At 48.4% G+C, this 21,553-nt stretch overlaps 1 protein-coding gene across 14 annotated transcripts in view; it reads left to right on the top strand.

Moving 5' to 3' along the window:
* Positions 1–21,553, top strand: part of CLN6 (CLN6 transmembrane ER protein) — a 51,744-nt gene that overhangs the window by 23,358 nt on the left and 6,833 nt on the right. For 5 of the 14 annotated variants that reach the window (XM_081228532.1, XM_081228531.1, XM_081228530.1 and 2 more), the window contains exons 1-4: positions 10,904–11,064; positions 13,874–13,933; positions 17,359–17,473; positions 20,888–20,986. In XM_081228532.1, the coding sequence (XP_081084658.1) occupies positions 10,919–11,064; positions 13,874–13,933; positions 17,359–17,473; positions 20,888–20,986 (420 nt within the window). In that variant the 5' untranslated portion in view covers positions 10,904–10,918. Of the gene's footprint in view, positions 1–10,205; positions 10,478–10,895; positions 11,065–13,873; positions 13,934–17,358; positions 17,474–20,887; positions 20,987–21,553 lie in introns of those variants that run through there. The other 9 variants (XM_081228541.1, XM_081228535.1, XM_081228536.1 and 6 more) reach the window with 8 other exon arrangements.

Genomic DNA, 21,553 nt, shown 5'->3' with positions numbered 1-21,553 from the left:
GAATGCCCTGGGGAAAAAACTAGATTGTCTCGTTTCGGGTATTCTAGCCTTGTCCTCCACCCCACCCCAAACCCAGCTACCTTACATGTTTCCCCAGGGAAGGGACTGCAGAGCAGGAAGACCTGGGAGTCCATCCTGGCTTCTGCTGGGTAACCTTGGCCTCACATCTCCAAGTATCCGTTTAATCATCTGTCAAGGAGCAATGACAATACCACGGAGTGGGTGGGCAAGGACAGTAAGGTTACAAGAAATATTGGTTCCATGTGTGCTGTCCTGGTGCAGCTCAACAAATGCTTATTGACTGACTAGATAACTGGGAACTGGCTCTGGCTTGTTGTCCAACTAGGAAAAGGGATCCCGCTTTGCCTGCTGGGTCTGTTCAGAGTTATGACTTGCCTATTGTTCAATGGGGGATCCTGTAGCCAAACAAATGAATAGTTAATTTAAAGTCAGGCAACGAGGGCTTTTGGCTTTGGGTGGAAACTTAATTCCCAGATAATACATACATTATGTATAGACTGCCAATACCTGCCTCTGCGCTTGGCACTCAGGCCAGAGCCCTGCACAGGAAGATCATGGAAAGGCAGGGGAGGATGAGACATAGGATGGTGGTGAATGACCCAGTTTAGAGCTCCCCTCTCACATCGCAGGGGTGAGGAATCTCCAGGCCATGGGAGTGAAATGTACAGCTTGATTTGTCATCAGGGTGATACTGCCATGGTTACCTCTGCTGTCATCCAGAAGGTAATCTTTTTTGCAAGGCAGAACATCTGAAGTTTTTAAGATTAAAGATCACTTGAAATGGTATTGCTACTTTGGAAAATAGTTTGCAGTTTCTTATAAAGTTAAATGTATAGTTACCATAGAAGCCAATAGTCCCATTCCTAGGTGTTTACCTAAGAGAAATAAGACATTTGTCCACACAAAGACTTGTACATGAATGTTCCTAGCAACTTTATCAAACTGGAAACAACTCAGATATCCTTCAAATGGATTAACAAACTGTGGTACATCCAGACAATAGAATTCTACTTGGTAATAAAAAGAACTGAACTCTTGAAATGTACAAAAATATGAATGAATCTCAAAAGCATCATACTAAGTGGAAAAATCCAGATGGAAAAAGCTAGATGATTCCATTTATATGAAATTTAAGAAAAGACAAACTATAATAACATAAAGAAAATCAGTGGTTGTCAAGGGTTGGCGATGGTAGAAGGGAGGGACTGCAAAGGGACATGAGGGAATTTTTGGAAGTGATGGAATTATTCTGTATCATGACTGTGGTGGTGGTTACATGAGAATATACATTTGTCAAAATTCATTGACATACTTAAAATTAAAGAATTTTATTGTGTGCAAGTTATACCACAATATAGCTAATTTTTTAAAAACCGTGACTTAAAGCTATCATGTTTATCTCTCAATTAAACCTGAAACTAGCAAAGTTTACTTAAGTTTGCTCTTAGACTCATTTTCCAGGCAGGTCAGTGGGCCTCAGAAAAATTCCTAAGGACTCACTTCTGAGCTGGTGGTGGGAAAGGCTGATACAGGCTTCTAAAGCCAGAAGTTATGTGATGTTTTCTGCTTTGGGAGCCCAATGGGTTCAAAGCCCAGAAGGGAATTCAAGGGCACTCTTACAATGTGGAGCAGGATACAGACTACATGGTAGGATTCGAGGGGATCCAGAAAGTTCTCCTTCAGATGGCCCCCATGTTGGTGCAGAATTTCTGGCGCTTCCTCTGGATTGAGCATTGCCTTCCCCGAGCTTCCTACCCAGGAAAACACATTCTTGCCACTGGGACAATGACCATGAGTTTTCAGGCTTCTACCACCTTCTTAGAGCTTCCCAGTGACCTTGGAAGGGGGCTGTTATGATCATCCTGATCTTGGGTGGCTGTGTGGTGGCTGCAGTGTGTGGCAGCTTGAAGCGAGATCTCAATTCCCTGGCCAGGGATTGAACCCAGGCCGTAGCGGTGAAAGCACTGAATCCTAACCATTAGACCACCAGGGGTTAGTGGAGCAGGACCCTGGCTCTTGTCTGCTTTGAAGAAAGAATTCATCAAAGAGGTGAAAAGTAGCGAGGCAAGTAAAGGGTTTATTAGGAGAGAAGATATGTTCAGAGAAAGCATGGGTGGGCTGAGATAGAGAGAGAGAACCACGCTTTTGGGGTGGTTTAAATCACTTATATGGGGGCAGTTCTTCCAGGTTTCCTCTGGCCAATCCTCTTGCTTCGTCTGTCTTTGAGTCCATGTTTGGTCTGGCTCAGGGCCCTCCCCTCTGTGTGAGCGCATCTTTTACCCAAGATGGATTCCAGCACAAGGGTCTCTAGGAGGCTAGCAGAACATATTATAGTCCAGTGCCCCCTCCCCTGAGGATCTTTTCTGTCCATGTGTAGCTTGAGGGGGTCTCCTTGACCTCAAGAATGAGAAATATGTGACCTCCTTATCTTTTATCTAAGCAGGGCTTAGCCTCTATCTGTTTTTGTCATTCCCATGATCTTGAAGTGTCCACAGGAGACAAAGTCCAGCTGCTTATCATGTTCCTGTTATCATCTTTATTTTCAAAGTGTAAACAGGAGGCTAGTTGTAAATGTCTAACCTGGGGCCCATCTATCTCCTACCTCAATCCCATTTTACAGGTAAAGAAACCAAGAGCAGAGCTTGGGTGGCTTTTCCCAGAGCACACAGCCCTGAGTCAACCTCAGTGGGGCCAGATCCTATCTAAGGCTTATCTTTTCAAAGCCCTCTCTTTCTGAAACATGGCTGTCCACTCACATGAATGACTTTTCTACTTTTTAAAGATCAAGCCTATGAAGATGCCTCTGGGAAAAGCCTAGATTTTCTGACACTAACAGCTCTGGGTCTCTTGAATAGATGATTAATTTCAAAGACTAGTCACACAGAGTTCAGGCTTAACAATTCTTAAGTAGTTTTTAAAGGCAGATATTACTCCTTGCTCGCCATGGCCATGGAGAAACCTCCCTCAAGTCTGCATGGCCTGTCTGGTCAGGCAGCTTGTGTGGTGGTTTCTGAAGAGTACGGGCCCCAGAGGCAGGCTGCCCAGTTCATTGACGGCCACACCACTGACAGGAGAGGCTGTGGGATCTTGCGCGGGTGACTCAGCCTTTCTGTGCCTGAGTTTCCTCATCTGTAAGCAAGGCAAAATTTATTCCTACCCCTAATGGCTATTGTGAGAATTAAATGAGGGCAGACACATAAAGCACTGATACCAGGGCCTAGCACACAGCAATTGTACAATAAATGTTAGCTGTTAAGAGTGAAAGAAAAGGGGGCACTTCCCTGGTGGTCCAGTGGTTAAGAATCCACCTTCCAATGCAGGGGACGCAGGTTCAATCCCTGGTTGGGGAACTAAGATGCCACATGCCATGGGGCAACTAAGCCCGTGAGCCACAACTACTGAGCCTGCGTGCTCTAGAGCCCACGTGCCACAACTAAGAGCCCACATGCCGCAACTACTGAACCTACACACTCTGGAGCCCGCATGCCACAACTAGAGAGCCTGCATGCTGCAACTAAGACCCGATGCAGCCAAATAAATAAATTAATTTTTTAACAAAAGTGAAAGAAAAGGACCCTGAATTCCTTTCTGGGCTTTGAACCCATGGACTCCCAAAGCAGGAAACACCACGTAAGTTCTGGTTTTACAAGCTCACATCAGCCTTTTCCACCAGAGGCTCAGGAGCAGGTACTTAGAAATTCATTTGAAGCAGTAATTTTGAGGCCCACTGACCTTTCTTAAAAAATGAGTCTAAGATTAAACTTAAGTAAACCTCACTAATGTTCACGTAAGAGCTAAAGATGTGGCATCAGGGCAGTGGCAGGCCCTGGGACCCTGTTAGCAGCAGCTGGGAAGGAGAGGGGGCTAGCTGAGAACAATTCAATGGGGGAGGCAGACTCCCAGACAAGGTTTATAACACATGTAGAAAAGAGTGATCTCTTCCATTAAGGCATGGGGAAAGAGCACAGAATCTCCTATCTTAGGGCTTTTGTTGAAGCCTAAGGTAGTGAACCGTCTCCTTCTTCCCTGGCCTATCTGGCCAGAGAGGGAGCAGCTGTGACTGTGCAGCATCTGGCCTCACTGACTGGCCCAGGGTGGGCACCTGCCTCAAGCTGAGCCAATTATAATCCCTCCACGAGAACTTAGAATTGGGCCCAGAAGAGTCCAGGCTCATTCTGCTTAACTCCTGGATGAAAGCGAGGTAAACTTGGAAGCTGCCAGCTGAGGCCATTTGCTGCCAATGCTCCCTAGGACACAGGGCAAGCCAGTTTCAGAGAGAGAGAAGGATGGAACAGAAACAGAGTTGGAGGGAGGTGGCTTTCGGGTTTCTCTAAGTCCAGGCCCTGGTTCTCATCTGTTCCCCAAGGGCCAGCTGCATCCTCATACTTAGATTCCTTTAAAATCGCTTTTTGCCATTAACCTGGCCCCAGCTGTTTCTAGCAGTCACAACCACAAGACTCTTTTTTTAAAAAAAATAAATTTATTTATTTATTTTTGGCTGCATTGCGATTTCGTTGCTGCACACGGGCTTTCTCTAGTGGCAGTGAGCGGGGGCTACTATTCGTTGCGGTGCACGGGCTTCTCATTGCAGTGGCTTCTCTTGTTGCAGAGCACGGGCTCTAGAGCACAGACTCAGTAGTTGTGGCACGCAGGCTCAGAAGTTGTGGCGCATGGGCTTAGTTGCTCCGTAGCATGTGGGATCTTCCTGAACCAGGGCTCGAATCCATGTCCCCTGCATTGGCAGGCAGATTCTTAACCACTGTGCCACCAGGGGAGCCCCCACAAGACTCTTAATGAAAGCAATTTGAGGCAAACACCTCCTTCTGTTTCTTTCCCCCACAGTGTGGTCACCCTCCAAGCTTCCTTAGGGATGACCTCAGCCTGGAGGAGGGTGTCCTACAGGCAACACCAGCTGATAGGGGAAGCCATTCTCCATCTCCTTCTTTGGTCCCTCCCTCTTCCCCCAGGCCTATCCTCTCTTCCCTGAGGTCTGACCATGTGTAACCCCTGTTTCCCACAAGCAGAGGTCCCTAAATCAGGCCTTTCCTGACTGCCTTTCTCCCAGCATAACTGCCCCTTCCCTGTCCCATTTCTTCTTTGTCTGCCCTCCTTAGTCCCAGCTTTTGAGTTCAGAGGGCTGTGTGTCATGCCTCCCAGGTGGTGGCTACAGCCTAACAGGGGACTTCAAAGCCTTCCAGAGAGATGATGGATATTAGCTGAAACTATTGTAATTATTTCATAATATACATAAATCAAACCATGATGCTGTATGCCTTAAACTTGTGCAGTGATGTATGTCAGTTATTTCTCAACAAAACTGCAGGCGGGGGGAAAGCCTTCCTGGGGCAGACCAGCGTGAGAAGATGTTTTGGGAAAAGAAAAATTTTCAAAAGTTCTTATGTAAACTTGATAGAAAGATGAGGATTCGTCTCACCAGATTAGGAGCGAGGAGATTGGAGTCTAGCCCTGGCTTTGCTACTAACTCACAGTGTGACTTCAGGCTTCAGTTTCCTCAGCAGCAGAATGGCAGAGTTGAATGAGATCAAAGGCTTTTGGGAGCCTTATAAGGAGGCTTTGGTCATCGCCTTGGAAACGGTAGGGGGGAAAGAGAGATGGTACCTGGGCCCCTGTTTCTCTTCACTCGGAGTAGCCCCACTTGTATCTGTTTTATACACTGAGCCTCCTTCTCAGATCTTACCTTATCCCAGGTTTCTGAAGAAGCAGATCTTGAGGCAGAAGTGTATGTGCTAACACTTTATGATGGAGTATGATGCTAGGGAAGCTGACGTGGGAAAAAACAGGGTGAGAGAGAGAAAAGGAGGGAGAGGGCACAGAGGACTTTGCTGAGCTGGCTGCTATACACCTCCCCTGATGCTAAATTTTGTGGGACCTTCTTTAATGAGGCTGTATGAAGCTTAGGACAGTCCACCCAGAAAGAGGAAGAGAAAGGAATTTATCTGCCAATCCCTGTCTCTTACTGGTCAAAGGTTCACCCCATGGAGTGTCTGACACTCCTGCACTCTCAGGCCAGAAATTTGGGGGATCGGGGGGTGCCATTGGCTTGTGCTGGTGAAACAAGTGGCAAGACCTGGAAGACAGGTGTAGCTGAGAGGATCTTAGGTGGGCATTAAAAAGGAGCTCATACAGCTCTAGTTGGAAAAGAGAACTTCTGCTAAAATAAAAGTTGAAACCACTGGTCTGTGTAATCCCAAAGGACCTTCCCAGCTGCAAAGTTCCTTGATGCTGTTCACTGAAATTGCAGCTGAGACCATTTGCCTTTCTGGTGGGCAGGAACCATGTCCCCAGAGAGTTGGAAGCAAGATTCCTGGAAATGTGTATCCCTCAGTGCCCAAGAGTTGGTGCCAACTTTGCTCTATCCCCCCGCCCTGGCCCTGCTCCCCTCAATTTCCATGCAGTTTGAGAGCTAACACAGATCGTATTTTTAAAGAGACCTGATGGGACAGGAAAGAGGTGGGGCTGATAATCCCACCAGGCTGGGGGAATTTTCATCTTGTTCATTCCGAAAGTCCCAGCCTCCCTGCCAGCCTGGACTCCCCTCCACTCAGGAGCAGCTGTCGGCTCCAGACAGGAGGCAGATTTGATGGTATTTAAGGGATTGGAGATTAAGTGAGCCAGAGAGGCCCCTACTGCACAGCCTCATCCTCTAATGGCTGGAAGCCCACTCCTGGGTATTATTAAATCGATGATTACGTCACAGGTACTGCATATCCCTACCTTTGGAGCCCAGCAGGCTTGCAAAGCCAGCAGAGAATGAGAGATTAGGGTCAGAGTGGGAAGCCTCAATCCTTCTTCTCTGGTGTATGCATAGATCAATCTGTAGATGGAAGATCAGACTCACCAAAATTAAATCTGGGATCCAGTCTGAGCATTGTCATTGGCTGACCTTGGGTACACTACTTCAGCTCAGGACATTGGCTTTCCCTGATGCAAAACAGGGACATCCCCTGCTTGCATTTGACATGGTGAGGAACAAATGAGAAAAAGCAAGCTATAAAGCAAACGTGCCCTTTAGTGGGGCTGGGGTGGGCATTGGGGGTGTGACCTGTGGGCTGCTGGAGCCCAGGATGGGACTGATGGAAAATGGTCCTGATGCAGGCACCAGCCACAGTCAAGATGGGACATACGGGCTCTGATCAAAAGGAGAAGGAATAAACCCAATAAAAGTCTCTCAAGAGAAAAGACAGGAAAGAAAATAGAATGGAAGTAGGCATAGCTCAAACCCCTCACATCATGGAGGGAAACCTCAGGTCCAAGGACAAACTGTTATAAATAACAAACCCACCAGTGCCAGGTTCTGTGCTAAGCGCTTCACATGCATTATTTCACTGAATCATCACAACCCCAATGCAGTAGATGCAACAAGCTTCTCCCTGTTACAGATGAGTAAACTGAGGCTGAGAGGGGTTGAGCAATTTACCCAAGTGTCACAGCTAGTTAGCAACGGTATCAGGATTGAAATCAAGGCAGTGTGCCTTGCAGATTGTTCTCCAGCTTCTTTTTTTTTTTTTTAATTGAAGTATAGATGATTTACAATGTTGTGTTAGTTTCTGGTGTACAGCAGAGTGATTCAGATATATATATATATATATATGTGTATATATACATATTCTTTTCCATTATGGTTTATTACAGGTTGCTTATTCTTTTATATTTTATATTCTTTTCCACTATGGTTAATATAGTTCCCTGTGCTATACAGTAGGACTGTGCTCTTTGTTCTCAGGCTTTGCCCATTGTTCTCTTTTCTCACAGGGAAGCTGTCTCCCCAGGTAGCCTCTGAGATTCTAATTGTCATCTATATTCCTGACTCACAAGTCTGTCTGCCCAACTCCCAAGTCTGGCCTAAGTTTCAGATCCATGGGTCCATCAGTCTTCCTGACCCACCTCAAGCTTAATGTGTCCAAGGATGAATTCTCATTTAGCTCCAACCCACTTCCCAAGGGGCACCTCCACCATCCACCCAGCTGCAGAAACTGGCCACTGCCTGAACTCTTCTCTCCTCACCCCTGACATCCAAGTCACAGCCTTGGTACCTCCCACACAAACTCTTGATGTCATCAATTCTCTCCTTTCCCCTGTCACTGTAACCAGTCCAGGACCCTCACTAGAAGAACTGGGCCCCAGTCTCTAGTCCTGCCTCCTCTCAACCACCTCCCCGAACCCCCATGCTGTGAAGGGAAGGGTCTAAAATGCAAATATGTTGGTGCCACTCCCCTGCCCAACAGCCTTAAACTGCTTCCCATTGTTCTCTGGATAAAGGCTCTCCTCCTTTTTGCTGGTTCCTTCCCCAGGTCAACTCCTGTTGCTCTCCCTCCCTGCCCTCTGCTGCTCTCACTGAACTTCTTTCTGTTCCTCCAAACCTCAGGGTCTCTCTGGATGCCAAGGCCCCTGGCTGGCTGTCCCCTCTGACTGGAACACTCTTCCCCACTCCCCATGTGTTTGGTGGACTCCTGCTCAGACTTCACTGTCAGCTCAGAAGTCCAAACTCACAGCTAGTATGTCCATCTGAAGCCAAGTCCCCCTAAACTGAGTTCATGATTAATCTCTCTATCCAAAACTTTATTCCCTTTCTCGTCCCCTCTGACCTCAATCCTGTGCTAACTGAACACTAATCAGCCAGAGTCAGATGACTAAAACTGTTGTTGTTAACATCATTAATGTACTAAAATTGCTACTATAGATATCATCATTAACATACAAACCCAGGTTGTTTCTCCAGGGCAAGATGAGCTAACAGACCCCCCAGCCATGGACCATCTGGTTAGAGAATCATAATCAGAGATATCCGACTCCTGAAACAACAATTAACAAATGTCACAAGACGATGATTAATCCCAGCCTCTTTGTTCTTCCCCTTAAAAAAAAAAACCTAACCCAAAGACTAAGTTGGCGTGGATCTGAGGCTGGTCTCCCACTCCCTTGCTTGGCACCCTGCAATAAACGTTGTACTTTCCTTCACCAAGTGGACCAAAAAAAAAAGTTGTCCACCATCAAGCCATCAGCCACTGCAGCTGCCCCCCACGGCGCACCCTGAGGGGAATTCAGGATGGAGAAAAACAGGATTCTGGCCCTAGAGAGTTAAGCTGCAGATCAAAGGTCAGTAAGCCCAGACTCTTGCATCTTCCCATACAGTAAAATCTTTAACTTGAGATGTCTGTTTTTTGTGATTAGCGGTAATCTTTTGATGTTCGACTACATTTTTTTTTTTTTTCTCAGCAAAAACTCCTGTGTATCCTGGCTCCTCCCTTACCTCTTTGGAACAGTTCCTCAGAGTTATCTGAGCTATCTGGCCTACAGTTCTCAGTAATGACCCCGAATAAAACATAATTCTCAACTTTTAGGTTGTGCATTTTTTGTCAGCCAACAACCACAACTCATTGTCAGTAAATTGGCTTTGCTCCACGTTTGCAAACGGAGTTCAGTTCCCTAAGGCCTCCTCCAGAAGCCTTGTCTGACCCCACCCCCTCCAAGTCTCCACCCTCCCAATACTCAGTACCTTCCCCAGCACACCACTTACCAATCCGAACCCCGAACACCCCACGTAAGCCTACTAGGGTAGGGCTCATCCATTCTCGTATGGGATGGGGCGCTGCTCAGGAGTTAATACATGTTTGAATGGAAGAGAAGGGAAGTAACTTTTACAAAGCCACAGAGTCCAAGAAAGTGACAAAGCCGGAAATGGATTCTGCATCACCCTCCTCCCCAACCTGGAAAGAATTCGCTCTTCTTTGCGTCCTACCCTCCTATTCCACCGATTTTTGATTCCCAGCGTCAAAGGCCATAGAGTTGACATTTTAAGGAGCGCTATCTTCCATCTGAGGAAGGAAAGTGCATAACACAGTGGGGAAAGACATTGAACCCGTCCCTCCAAGCCTTCCCGTCCCCAAGGACAAGGGAAATCCAGTCTCGTCTCCTCCCCAGGGGAGCATTTGGGTCGAATTAGTCTTTCCCCACGTCCCTAGCCCACCCTAGACTAATATCTAATATGCGGGTCTCGGGCAGCCTAGGCAAAGCTTCCCGCCCCCGGCCACGCAGGGGACCCCAGCAGATCCCAGTCCCATTAGGCTACACTTTGTGCCCTCCTGCCTCGGTCCCCACCCACTGCCTGGGACGCCACAGTCATCGGGCCCCTCCTTCTCCGCGCGGAGCCGGCCCCGCCTCCCGCGCTCCCGCGGCGCGTCTCTTGTCCCGCCCCCCACCGGCCCCTCCTCTGGCCCGCGCCTCTGGGGCCGAGCGCTCTCCCGCGGGTCCGCACCCGCGGTGGGTATTTGCTTTCGCGGCAGTCAGGCCAGCCGAGCCCGTCTCCAGCTCGGGGCAGCGGGGCGGAGGGCCCGACCGGCGGGGCAGCCATGGAGGCGGCGGCGCGGAGGCGGCAGCACCCAGGAGCGGCGGGTGGCCCGGGCGCGCAGCCGGGAGCCTCCTTCCTGCAGGCCAGGTGGGCGCGCGCCGGCGGGCGGAGCTGAACCGCAGCCCCGCCACGTGACGGGGAGGGCGGGGGACCGGGGCCACGGAGCCCGGGTGGGTCGTCCACGCGCTATCCCTGCAGCTGCTTCTCGCCTACTCGCCTGAGCCCCGCCTCCGCGCTCCTTTCTCTTCCTGGGGGAGCCCCGTGCCCAGGGAGGCTCAGCGGCGGGGTTCAACGGCCCAGCGGCCCGGCCGGCTCTAGGACAGTCGCTCAGCTGGGGTCCAGGAAACTAAGGGTGGGGACGGCGGTGGCGGGCCCAGAGGACATCTCTGCTCTCTAGGGCCCCCAACGCGCCTGCAAGCCCCGGGCGCCAAGCCGAGGTCTCGGGGTGCCTCTGAACTTGACTTGGGTTCTGATGTTAACAGGAGGCTCACTTCTTGCCCCGAGGAACCAAAGAATGTGGGAATGTAAATGGAAGAGACAGCGAAATGTGGAAACTTCCCCCCAGAGAAAGAGTTAAGAAGGGCTTTTCCCACACGGTTGCTGTTCCCTTCTCTCAGTAAGGGGAAGTTATTGGTTTATGTAGCTGAGACCCGGTGCTTGGGGCAGAGGAAAAGGTATAGAAGCCACCTTTTAATCTTTCCCTCCACTCTACTTTCATACCATTTTACAAATTATAGACATTCATTGCACAGAGTAGGCATTCATTAAGCATCTCTGTTGAGTCCAGCGCTGTGCCAGGCACTAAAGCGGTGGGTAAGGTGAAGCTGGGAGGGTCCCACAGTCCGGTAGGGCGGGCCTGGGAGGAACAGTCCAGGGACTGAGAGGTCATCTTGGAGGGCTGCCTGGAGGAAGTGGAGCTTGAGAGAGATCAGTAGGTGACAGGGGAAGAAAGGTTGTCCCAGCCATGGGAAAGCTTGGGAAAGGCAAGGAGTGCAGTGGTGCTGGAGCTTTCTTTGTGTACAGTGGCAGGAGGATGCAGACCGATTGTGAAGGGCCTTGAATGGCAGCAGAGCTGGGACCATAGTGAGAGCCTTGAGTGCAAAAATTAAGGAGACGCTCTCGGGGCACTAGTGTTCAAAAACCTTCCGTGGCTCCCCTATGCCTACTTAAATGTTGGGCCCTGTGTGCCTCACTTGCCTCACCCTAGTTCCTGCCCTAAATGTCAGGTTAAGGATGCAGCTTTTGTTCTGTAGGGCACGGGGGAGCCATGGAAGGTTCTTGAGCACTAGTGTGCTCAGTTTTAGGAAGCTTGTGGTATGATTTGGGATGAGGGAAGAAGTCTGAGAGACTTGGGTAAGAGTGGCTCTTTTTCATGCTACTAAGGACATCTCTGTTCCGAATCACCTATAAGTTGGGAGTCTTTGACTGCCTTGAACTGTGGTAGTCCAATTAGAACAGCATGTGAGTAGCAGATATGGTCACCACTTTATCTCATATGCGGGGTTTCCACATGCAGCATCTTACTCGGTCTTTTTGTATTTTGTATATGTGGAAACTGAGGTCTAAGGAGGTTTACATCATTTGCCGGCAAGAAGCAGGGCCTAAACCCGGGGCTTCTGATTTCTGTTTTCTGTTCTTACTACTCCACTCTGGCTATTCCTCTTTACTCCTACATGAGCTCCCCACCATCCAGGTTGCTCGTGGGGATGGCATGAGAGGCTGGCTCTCTTCCAGGGTGTCTCTGCCCCCCTCATTGGGTGCCTAGGCCGGTTCTCAATATCATTGCTGCACAAGACAGTAGGCAGAATCATCCTAACTCCTAGGATGCTTGGATTTCCTCTGCTACATTCATGCTTTGCTTACATACCTCTAATGACAAGGTGCTCGCTACCTTTCAAGGTACCCTATTCCAGCTTCCACCTGCTCTGTTGACAGTTTTTTGTATTGTAATCAAAGTAATAACTGCCCATGATTAAATACAATTGCACAGACAGGCTTAGAGTAAAAAGCAGTGGCCCTTTTTCCACCTCTCCCTAGTACCAGAGACAACCATGTTAGCTTCTTTTAACTGTTTCTACCAGAATTAAATTCATGTTTCTAAATAATAATAACAAATACTACGTACATACCACTTTCTGTGGGCCAGGCCCTGCTCTTAAGTTTTTGCATTAAAAGAAAAAAAGTTTTTGCATAATTTAATTCAGCCACAACTCTTGACGTAAGATCTAGTATTATCCCCCATTTTACAGATGAGAACATTGAGGCCAGGAGGTAACTTGCTCAAGATTTGGTTAGTGGTAGAGCTGGGATATGAACCCAGGCAGTCTCCAAAGTCCACACTCAAAAGCTATGCTCAGGGCTTCCTTGGTGGCGCAGTGGTTAAGAATCCGCCTGCCAATGCAGGGGACACGGGTTCAACCCCTGGTCTAGGAAGATCCCACATGCCGCGGAGCAACTAAGCCCGTGCGCCACAACTACTGAGCCTGCACTCAAGAGCTTGTGAGCCACAACTACTGAAGTCTGCATGCCTAGAGCTCGTGCTCTGCAACAAGAGAAGCCACTGCAATGAGAAGCCTGCACACCGCAATGAAGAGTAGCCCCCACTCACCCGGAAAGCCCACAAGCAGCAACAAAGACCCAACACAGCCAAAAATAAATTATATAAAAAAAAAAAAGCTATGCTCAACTGCTATTTCTTGGTTTATCAGTTGCTATTAGCCTCTAAGCTAATGTTTACCTACTAATTTCCTGTTATGATTTGGTTCACTTATGCCTCTCCTGTCTTCACAAGATGGTTTTGTATCACCATTTTTAGTTTTGCTCTGTTACCTTTGTAGCCTTAAGGAATATGTATATACCATTATTTCTTTTTCCATCAACTGTAAAGCAATATCTTTTTTTTCCAAAAGTTTACTTATTTATTTATTTATTGAAGTATAGTTGATTTACAATAAGGGCAGTATCTCTTGATTCCTTTTTAAAAGAATATTAGTCTCCTACCCTAATCTTTAGCATTCTTTACCCTCTCCGCAACTCCTGTCATCTATAGTTTTACTTTCAAGTTGTCAAGGTTAACAGTAGTATTTACTTGCTGTGTTTTAACCATAACTGCCTTCCATGTTTTGTCTGTGGATTGATTCTGAACTTTGAAAATCAGTATACAATGTTTTTATTAGTTAAGCCATGTAAATATTGTTCCCTACAGAGTCCAGTAAGTTTAACAGTTACATTTGCTTTCTTATATTGCTTTTGTTTTTACTGGAGTTTCTAATTGCCTTTCCTTTTTTTCCTCTTATTTTTTGCCTTCATTTTCTCATTTTTTGTTCAAACTTGTCATCATGTCATGTATTTCACCATTGTGTATATAAAACCAAAATCAGTCCCTCTATAGTCCCCATTCATAGGTCCCTGCTTGACTCCACCATGGCTGAGACTGCTGACCGCTTTGAGTATTTCATCTATATGTTATGTGCTTTATGGCAGGGGTCCCCAATACCCAGTACCAGTCCACAGCCTATTAGGAACCGGGCTGCACAGCAGGAGGTGAGCAAGTGAGCAAACCTTCATCTGCCACTCCCCATCACCACCTGAACCATCCCCCCCATTGCTCACATTACTGCCTGAACCATCCCCCCTCTCCTCCTCCCCCCCACCGCCCCCGCCCCCTGTCCATGGAAAAATTGTCTTCCACAAAATTGGTCCCTGGTGCCAGAAAGGTTGGGGACCGCTGCTGTATGGTATGCGCTCCCCAACTGTCGTGATATCAGTTTTCCCAGATGGTAGACTTGTAAAGCCGTGGAGGAGATTAAAGGCCATCCTTGTCTTGGGTTACCTGCCATTGTGCTTTCACTGTTGTTCTCAGCAGGAGTTTCTGATGATTGAGGCCTAGAGCTGGCATGGCTGGAGGCTAGGTGTGTGAAGTCTGTGAAGTCAGAAAGTTGGGTTAGGTTTGAGGATGCTCATCCCCAGGAGAGGGGCTGGGGGAGAGGATGCCTTCACCCTTCATGATCTGCCTCCTGTGCTCAGAGTCCCAACAGGAGAACACCAGTCAGACGCTCACCAATCTTGATTCCCAAGTTAGGTGTCTGCCCTGCACCTGCCCTTTTTCTTCCTGCTCTGCTCAGCCAGGCTGGACTCAGGACAGGGATCCCCACTGACTGAGTGCCTCCTGAGGTGGACGAGGAAATAGTCACTGAGCCCCTAGTGTGTGCTTTGTATCCACAGCTTCCAGAGACCGACACTTAAGTGCTTCCCAGGCTTTCAAAACGCCTTTATTTCCTGTACCAAACATCCTGCTCTTTGCCCAGTTTGAAGGTTTCCAGAATAAAACACTGAGGACTGTCATTCTCCTTCCCCATCAAAGTTCTTCAGGCCCAGAGGTTGCCACCATCTGCTTTTTGAGGCCTTGCCCTGATGGTCACAAAGGGGAAGGGGCATGGTGGGGCTTCTATACCAGTCACTTGTCTCAGACAGTGACTGAATGTCTGCCCCCATCCGAAGGCCCAGCAGCCCCTCCTCTTCCTTCCACCGATAAGCCAGGCATCTGAGCTCCCTTTAGCCCCTTTCTCACTTCCACCTCCAGGCCTTTGATCCTGCTCTCCTGCTGCTTTTCTGCCTACTTGAATCCACCCATCCTACTTGAATCCACCCATCCATGCTTCCACGCTCCCTTTCTTCCTGCAGGTTTTGCATACTGCTTCAGGCTACACCAATCCCTCTCTATCTTGATCTCCTGATATGCCACAAAGCTTATAATAATCAGCAACAAAATAGCAAGCTACTTAGAGCACAGGTCTTTAATCCTTATAGACCCAGGTTTGAATTCTCTGCCTTTCAGGACTCCTGGATTGCGAGTGACAGAAAGCCAGTGTGAACTACAGCACCCTTAGCAAAAGGGAATGTATTGGCTCTTGTGACCAAACCATTGCCTTGGGGATGCCTGGAACTGGGAATGTGAACCCTCTCAGGCCTTCTCCTCCTATTTTTCCCTGCTCCTCTCTGCAGCGCTGCTTCATTCTCACCTGGCTGTCCCTTGAGGCTGGAACCTTGGCCACAGGCAGCCCCACGCTCTCATCTTTAGCGTCCCAGCACCAGAAAGGAAGATGCTCTTTTCAACTCTAGTTAGAAAAGTCCCACTGCGCCGGCCTGGGTCACTGGCCCTCCCTGTGGCTCAGGATACATCATCTCTCACCAGAAGAAGGAGGGAGTAGGAAGGCTGACAAAAGGAATAGTTGATGCAGCTTCTTACTAGTGGGGGTAACCTTGGTTAAGCCTCAGTATCCTTATCTGTAAAATGGGAGGGTAACAGCCTCCCAGTATGACTGTGGGGATTAGATGAGATGGTGCTAGTGAAGCTCCTAGCACAGCACACAGTCGACACTCAGTAAGTGGTGGGCACTGAGTAGAGGGGACAGGAAGACTTAGTTGACCTAGGAAAGGCCCACTCCACCTGCCTTGCCTGCCGCTAGACGATGATAAGATCCTCCAAGAGCTTGCCTCTCTGTGTCTGGGTTGCTCTAGAAGCCCAGTGTGGACCATACTTGGAATTGGCTAAAAAGGATCCCAGAAAGTTATGGAAGCAATAGCAGTGTTGACAGAGGAAAATCTTCATGGTGCCTCTAAGCTGTTGTTTGCCACTAAAACGAATGAGTAACTGGTAACTGAGATTGTTTTATATCAGCCAGTAATCACTGAGCATAAATCAGCTACTGAGCTGAAAACTCTGGAGAATATGGACTCACACCACACAGCTCCTGGTCTTGGCACCAGTGGGACAGTACAACTTACACCTCAGTCGTCTTAGGAGGAGTGGGCTGCTTGTCACTGGAGGTGTGCAAGTAGTGGCAGGGACACTGTAAAGAGGATTTGTACTCTGATGGGGAGGTTGGTGAGTTGAGAGAACCTTAAAATCACCCTTCTTGAGGGCCTAGATACGAGCAAAACTCCAGCCCTGTGATGTCATGGCCTGAGTGGGAGTTAGGGATGATGCACTCCCTATAGTGGGCTTTGGGATAAGCTTCATCAGGGAAGGTTTCTTGGAGGCGGTGGCCCATGCACTGGCCCTTTAGCTTCAGCTCATTTGTGAAGAGCAGATGGCTGACTGCTTTGCAGGAGAGACAGGCATCCAAAGTTGTGTTGTCAGATGGTTCTCTTCTTGCCACGTCTCTCACATCACCTTGTCCCTGCTGCCTTCCTTCTTAGGTTTCACTGTGGATTGGTGAGAAGAAGGACACCTGCAGCCCTGTTCCTACCTCCTCATGGTTCAGAAACCAAGGGAAAGGGAGAGCCCCTGTTCATCCCAGTCTATAGTCTGTAAGGCACATCTCACCAGAGGGCTCTGATTGATCCAGCTCAGGTCACATGCCCATCCCGTGGACCAATCACTGTGGATACAATGATGGGTTAGAGGTTAAAAATATAAGCTCTGGAACCTAATCATTTAGGTTCAAATATTTAGCTATGTAACTTTGGGCAAGTTGCTTAACATCTTGGGCCTCAGTTTTTTCACTTGTGTAATGGGGGTAATAGTCTAACCTCAGATGGTTTCTGTGAGAATTAAGAGAGTTAAATGAGATGGTGCATGCAAACAGCTATAGTAGTGCCTGGAATATAGAAAGTGTTCAATGAAGATTAGCTATCATCATCCATCACCATGTTTCATGCTTTTCAGCCACATTCGCATCCTTTGCCCCATCTGATTTCCCCATCATTCTATAGGTAAGAAAACCCAACAGTTATTATACCCTTTGGGCATTTTCCTGCCTGAATCATAGAGAAGCAAAGGTCAGGGCAGATGGAGTCCACTCCCAGGATACCTTCCCATGGACCACAGTATTTCCAGCAAAACCTTTTCCTAGAACTTAATCATGTGTTTCCTCCTGCTCTCAAATCTCTGTGGCTCATCTTCGTGGGGAAGCTTCCCATGGGGGGAGAGAAGAGCTGACCCCTTTTGTCTGCCCCTTTCCCAGGCACAGCTCCGTCAAGGCTGATGAGGCTGCCAGCACGGCTCCCTTCCACCTTGATCTCTGGTTCTACTTCACCCTGCAGAACTGGGTTCTAGACTTTGGCCGCCCCATTGCCATGGTGAGTGTAAAGCTGTGGACAGAGCCCTGACCAGCAGTGAGGAGACAGGGTGACATGAATTGTCAGAGTGACCTCAGACAAGTCATTGCCTCTACCAGTACACTGTGAGAATAGGTCTGGATGCTTTCATGTCCTTTAGTTCTACGACTGTGACCAGTGCGGCAGCTGCCAGCGAGTGGGGGACCCGGGGGGGCCTGACTAGTCATACTGCATCCCCCCATATCTCACACCCAGGTTTAACCAAAGCACCAATTCAGACAGTGGGGTATGAGAAAGGATCCCACCTGCTTTCCCCACAGCCTTGGGATAGTATTGTTTTTCTGGAGGTGAAGAGTATAGGCTGAATTTGCCTATCATGTATGACTTGAGCCTTCGGTAATTTTTAGTGTCGTCTGGTGAAACTGTCCCCTTCCCTCCAAGGCTACTTCATGCATCAGTGTACAGTCGGAGCCTCTACGGAGATTAATACTGAAAGAGCACCAAATCCCCTCACTGGTCACGAATAAGATAGATAGATAGATAGACAGACAGACAGGTAACAGAAGGTGAAAAAAATTGAGTGAGTTCCCACCAAGAACTAAGGTGTTGGGCTTCCCTGGTGGCACAGAGGTTGGGAGTCCGCCTGACGATGCAGGGGGTGCGGGTTCGTGCCCCGGTCCGGGAGGTTCCCACATGCCGCGGAGCGGCTGGGCCCATGAGCCATGGCCACTGAGCCTGCACGTCCAGAGCCTGTGCTCCACAACGGGAGAGGCCACAGCAGTGAGAGGCCCGCGCACCACTAAAAAACAAAAAACTAAGGTGTTAATTTTTGCATGTGGGTGGTAAAAATAACAATATCCAACACTGAAACTGATACCTCATACATGCTAATGCTAATGCAAATTAGCAAAGCCCTTTGGGAAAGCAGTTTGTCAAGGCGATAACTAGTACCTAGAATAGTGCCTAGCAAGATACGTGCTCAGTATACTTGTACTGAATAAATAATAACAGTAAGCTAGAAATAGCGGTTAACATACATTGAGCGCTTACTCTGTTCTAAGCTCTTTATGTGTTTAAACTTATTTAGTTCTCCCATCAATGCTATTATTAATCTCAATTTTATACATGAGAAGAGTCGAGGATAGAGAGGGTAAATAACTGGCTCAAGGTCACCCAGCCAGCAAGTGGAGGAGTCATCACATGCCCCCAGGCACTCTGGCCCCAGAGCCCACCCCCTTCCATCATGATTTTATCCAGAACCCTAATGTGTTCATCCCTCCTGACTCAGTACGACCCCTTCCAAAAAGGGGTCGTACTTTTGCCCTGAAGATGTAATCAGCAAGAAGACAGCCTCTGTACCAAAGGTGTTCATTGCAGTGTTGTTATAATAGCCAAAACTTGGAAGGGACTTGAGTGTCCAGCAGTAGGGACTGGGTAAATCAGCTTTGCTGTACGCAGTCTAGAGGATGCTACCTGGGCACTAAACAGGAATTATGAATACTCTAGAGCAACCTGGAATGTTTAAGGAGAAAAAAACATGCCTAAGTGTCATGCATATTGACTGCCTGCCAACTAGTAACGGCCCTAACAGTCTTGTATACATGGGATCAAAGACTTGAAGGGGATGAAGAGAAGCTTCCTGGCAATGGTGTCGGGGAGGAGGTGTGGTGGCTGCTGATTCTTCTTTCTGCAGGCTTGCCATAAGGTTTACATGTTTTTTAAATGTAGGTGAAAGTAAAGGGACTAAGCCAGGAGTCAGGGCACCCAGTCAGGTTCATAAGTGACTTTGGGCAAGTCAGTGTCATCTGGGCTTTGGTTCTCTCATCTGTAAGAGGACTGGTTGGACTAGCTGCTCTGAGCCCCTGTGTAGCATGAAGGTTCCACATACTGGGGGACAAAGGAGCTGCCCATCAGACTGGTGTTACAGGGAGAGGGGAGATGAGGCCAGGGGCAGGCTCATGGCTCTTCTCATTCACTAGGACTCAGCCTCATCAGCTCTAATAGGGGTCTCCTGCAGGGCAAATCACTTCCCCCATCCTGCTCAGAGTTGCTGTGGCCACTATAACCCTAAGTGGGCTCATCAGGAATATACATTTGAAAAACTCTTGTACACACTGGAGCTTTTCAAATGTACCCATGATAGTCCCAAATTTGTAATAACTACAAAATAAAACTTTACAAGTTATAAAAGTAATATGTCATAGTTACAACAAGTCAGTTCATACCCAGGGGTATAAAGAAGTGTGAGACTCTCCCTTTCCAGTTCCACCCCTGACAGTTTGAGGCTCATCCTTCCACTCCTTTCTCTACTCATGCAAACATATGTATACATCCTTTTTTTTTCTTCTCTAACCAAAATGAGATTTTACTTTATACTTTATTTTACAACTTGCTTGTTTTACTTTAGAATATATCATGGATATCTCTCCCTGTCAGTACATATGAGGTGTTATTTCTGTTAATGGCTACTTAACCTTCTATAGAAAAGATGTACTGTAGTGTATTCAAGTAGTCAGCCTATTTCTGGTATTTTGCTATCAAAGAGTGTTTCAGCCAACATACATATCTTGCTATAGATAAAGATACAGAGGTACATGCACACAGCAGGTAAGAAAGAGAAAAATTGAGATTCTTGTATCCTGAGAGTTTTATTTCTGCAGGATGAATTTTTGATAGAAATTTATGGTCATTACACGTGTTCTCAATCAACAGATAGTGGGTGTGGCAGGGCGGAGGTTGTGAAGTGTTTTGACCTCGAGTAGGAATTTTCCCACTGACACCGACAAGGCTGGGACTCACGGCGTAGAGCAGTAGGAGAAACAAGGGCATTCTAGACAGAGGAACAGCCCTGGCCTGCCTGCCTCTCTCAGGGAAGGTAGAAAAGGAAGAACTGAATCTTTGTAGAACTCACTTATTTTCTCCTTTGTTTCATAAGGTATAGTTTTGACCTGATTTGGAAGTGGTCCATCTGCTCAGTGGACAGAGTGTTTTTCCATAGCTGGGTGGCCAGGAGATCTTGTTATCATCCTAGGACCTGGAGTGCCAGATCCTTAAGGGTCCATGTAGATCACCTGGGCCACACTTCGTGTTACAGATGGGGGAACTGAGGCCTGAAGAGGGGAAGAACTTGCCCAGGGTCACCCAGAACTTTGGTGCACAACTGAGTCCCAAAGGAGCCTCCAACTCTCAGGCCGGTACCCAGGGACCTTTATTTAGTACCCAGAGGGAGAGGGACACAGGGTCAGGCCCTGGATTTGTGTCTACTGTGTGCTTACCTTCTCTGGGACTCAGTTTGTCTGTCTGAAAACACCTTCACTTCAGTGCTGCTGAGAGGATCCCAAGAGATCACAGAAAGAATGAAGTGTGTGCAGAAGAGGTTCTGAGGGTCTCATGGGGCTGTGCCTAGTAAAAACCATTCCTCCCCTTGCTCCCCAGCTGGTGTTTCCTCTCGAGTGGTTTCCGCTTAACAAGCCCAGCGTGGGGGACTACTTCCACATGGCCTACAACATCATCACGCCCTTTCTCCTGCTCAAGGTACAGTCCAAGGCTCCCTGCCCTCCCTTCCCACCCTCATTTCTTCCTCCACCCAGCAGGGAGCTGGTGCCGAGCCCCGGAAGTGCCCTGAGAATCAGACTGTCCCCTGCCTGACTCTGTGGGAGGAAGGCTGTGATAGAGGGACATGTCAAGCCCCAGGAGAGGCGGGACTGCCTCTGGCCGGGAGGGATGGAGAAGGCCTCCCCAAGGAGGGGCGTTTGATTTGGGCCTCCGCCTGGTGTGCTTGGGGTTGAACTGGGAGAGACCTTCAGGCAGGAGCACCTGACGATAAGGCCGTGCTGGAGGAGCCATAATACATCTGGGGAGGCTGAGGTGGAAGGAGTGGCTGGATCGCCCAGGGTGAGGTCAGGGACCAGTTGGGAAAGCAGGTGAGGGCCAGATGGCAGGAAGGGCAGCAAAGGAGGGTGAACTCTCTCCTCTGGCCTGGAGATCCCTGACTTTGAGGTACCACTGGGAACACAGAGCTGTCTCCTAGATAGCTGCGGGAGATAGATATCTGGGCGATGGTAGCTCTCGGCAATGCTGGCTTTGCATTTTGCCACATAA

This window comes from Mesoplodon bidens (genome assembly GCF_964165515.1).
Source record: "Mesoplodon bidens genome assembly, chromosome: 3".
Lineage (NCBI taxonomy): Eukaryota > Metazoa > Chordata > Mammalia > Artiodactyla > Ziphiidae > Mesoplodon > Mesoplodon bidens.
Note: the sequence above shows the minus strand (reverse complement) of the source record. Positions and strands in the feature narration are given on the sequence as shown.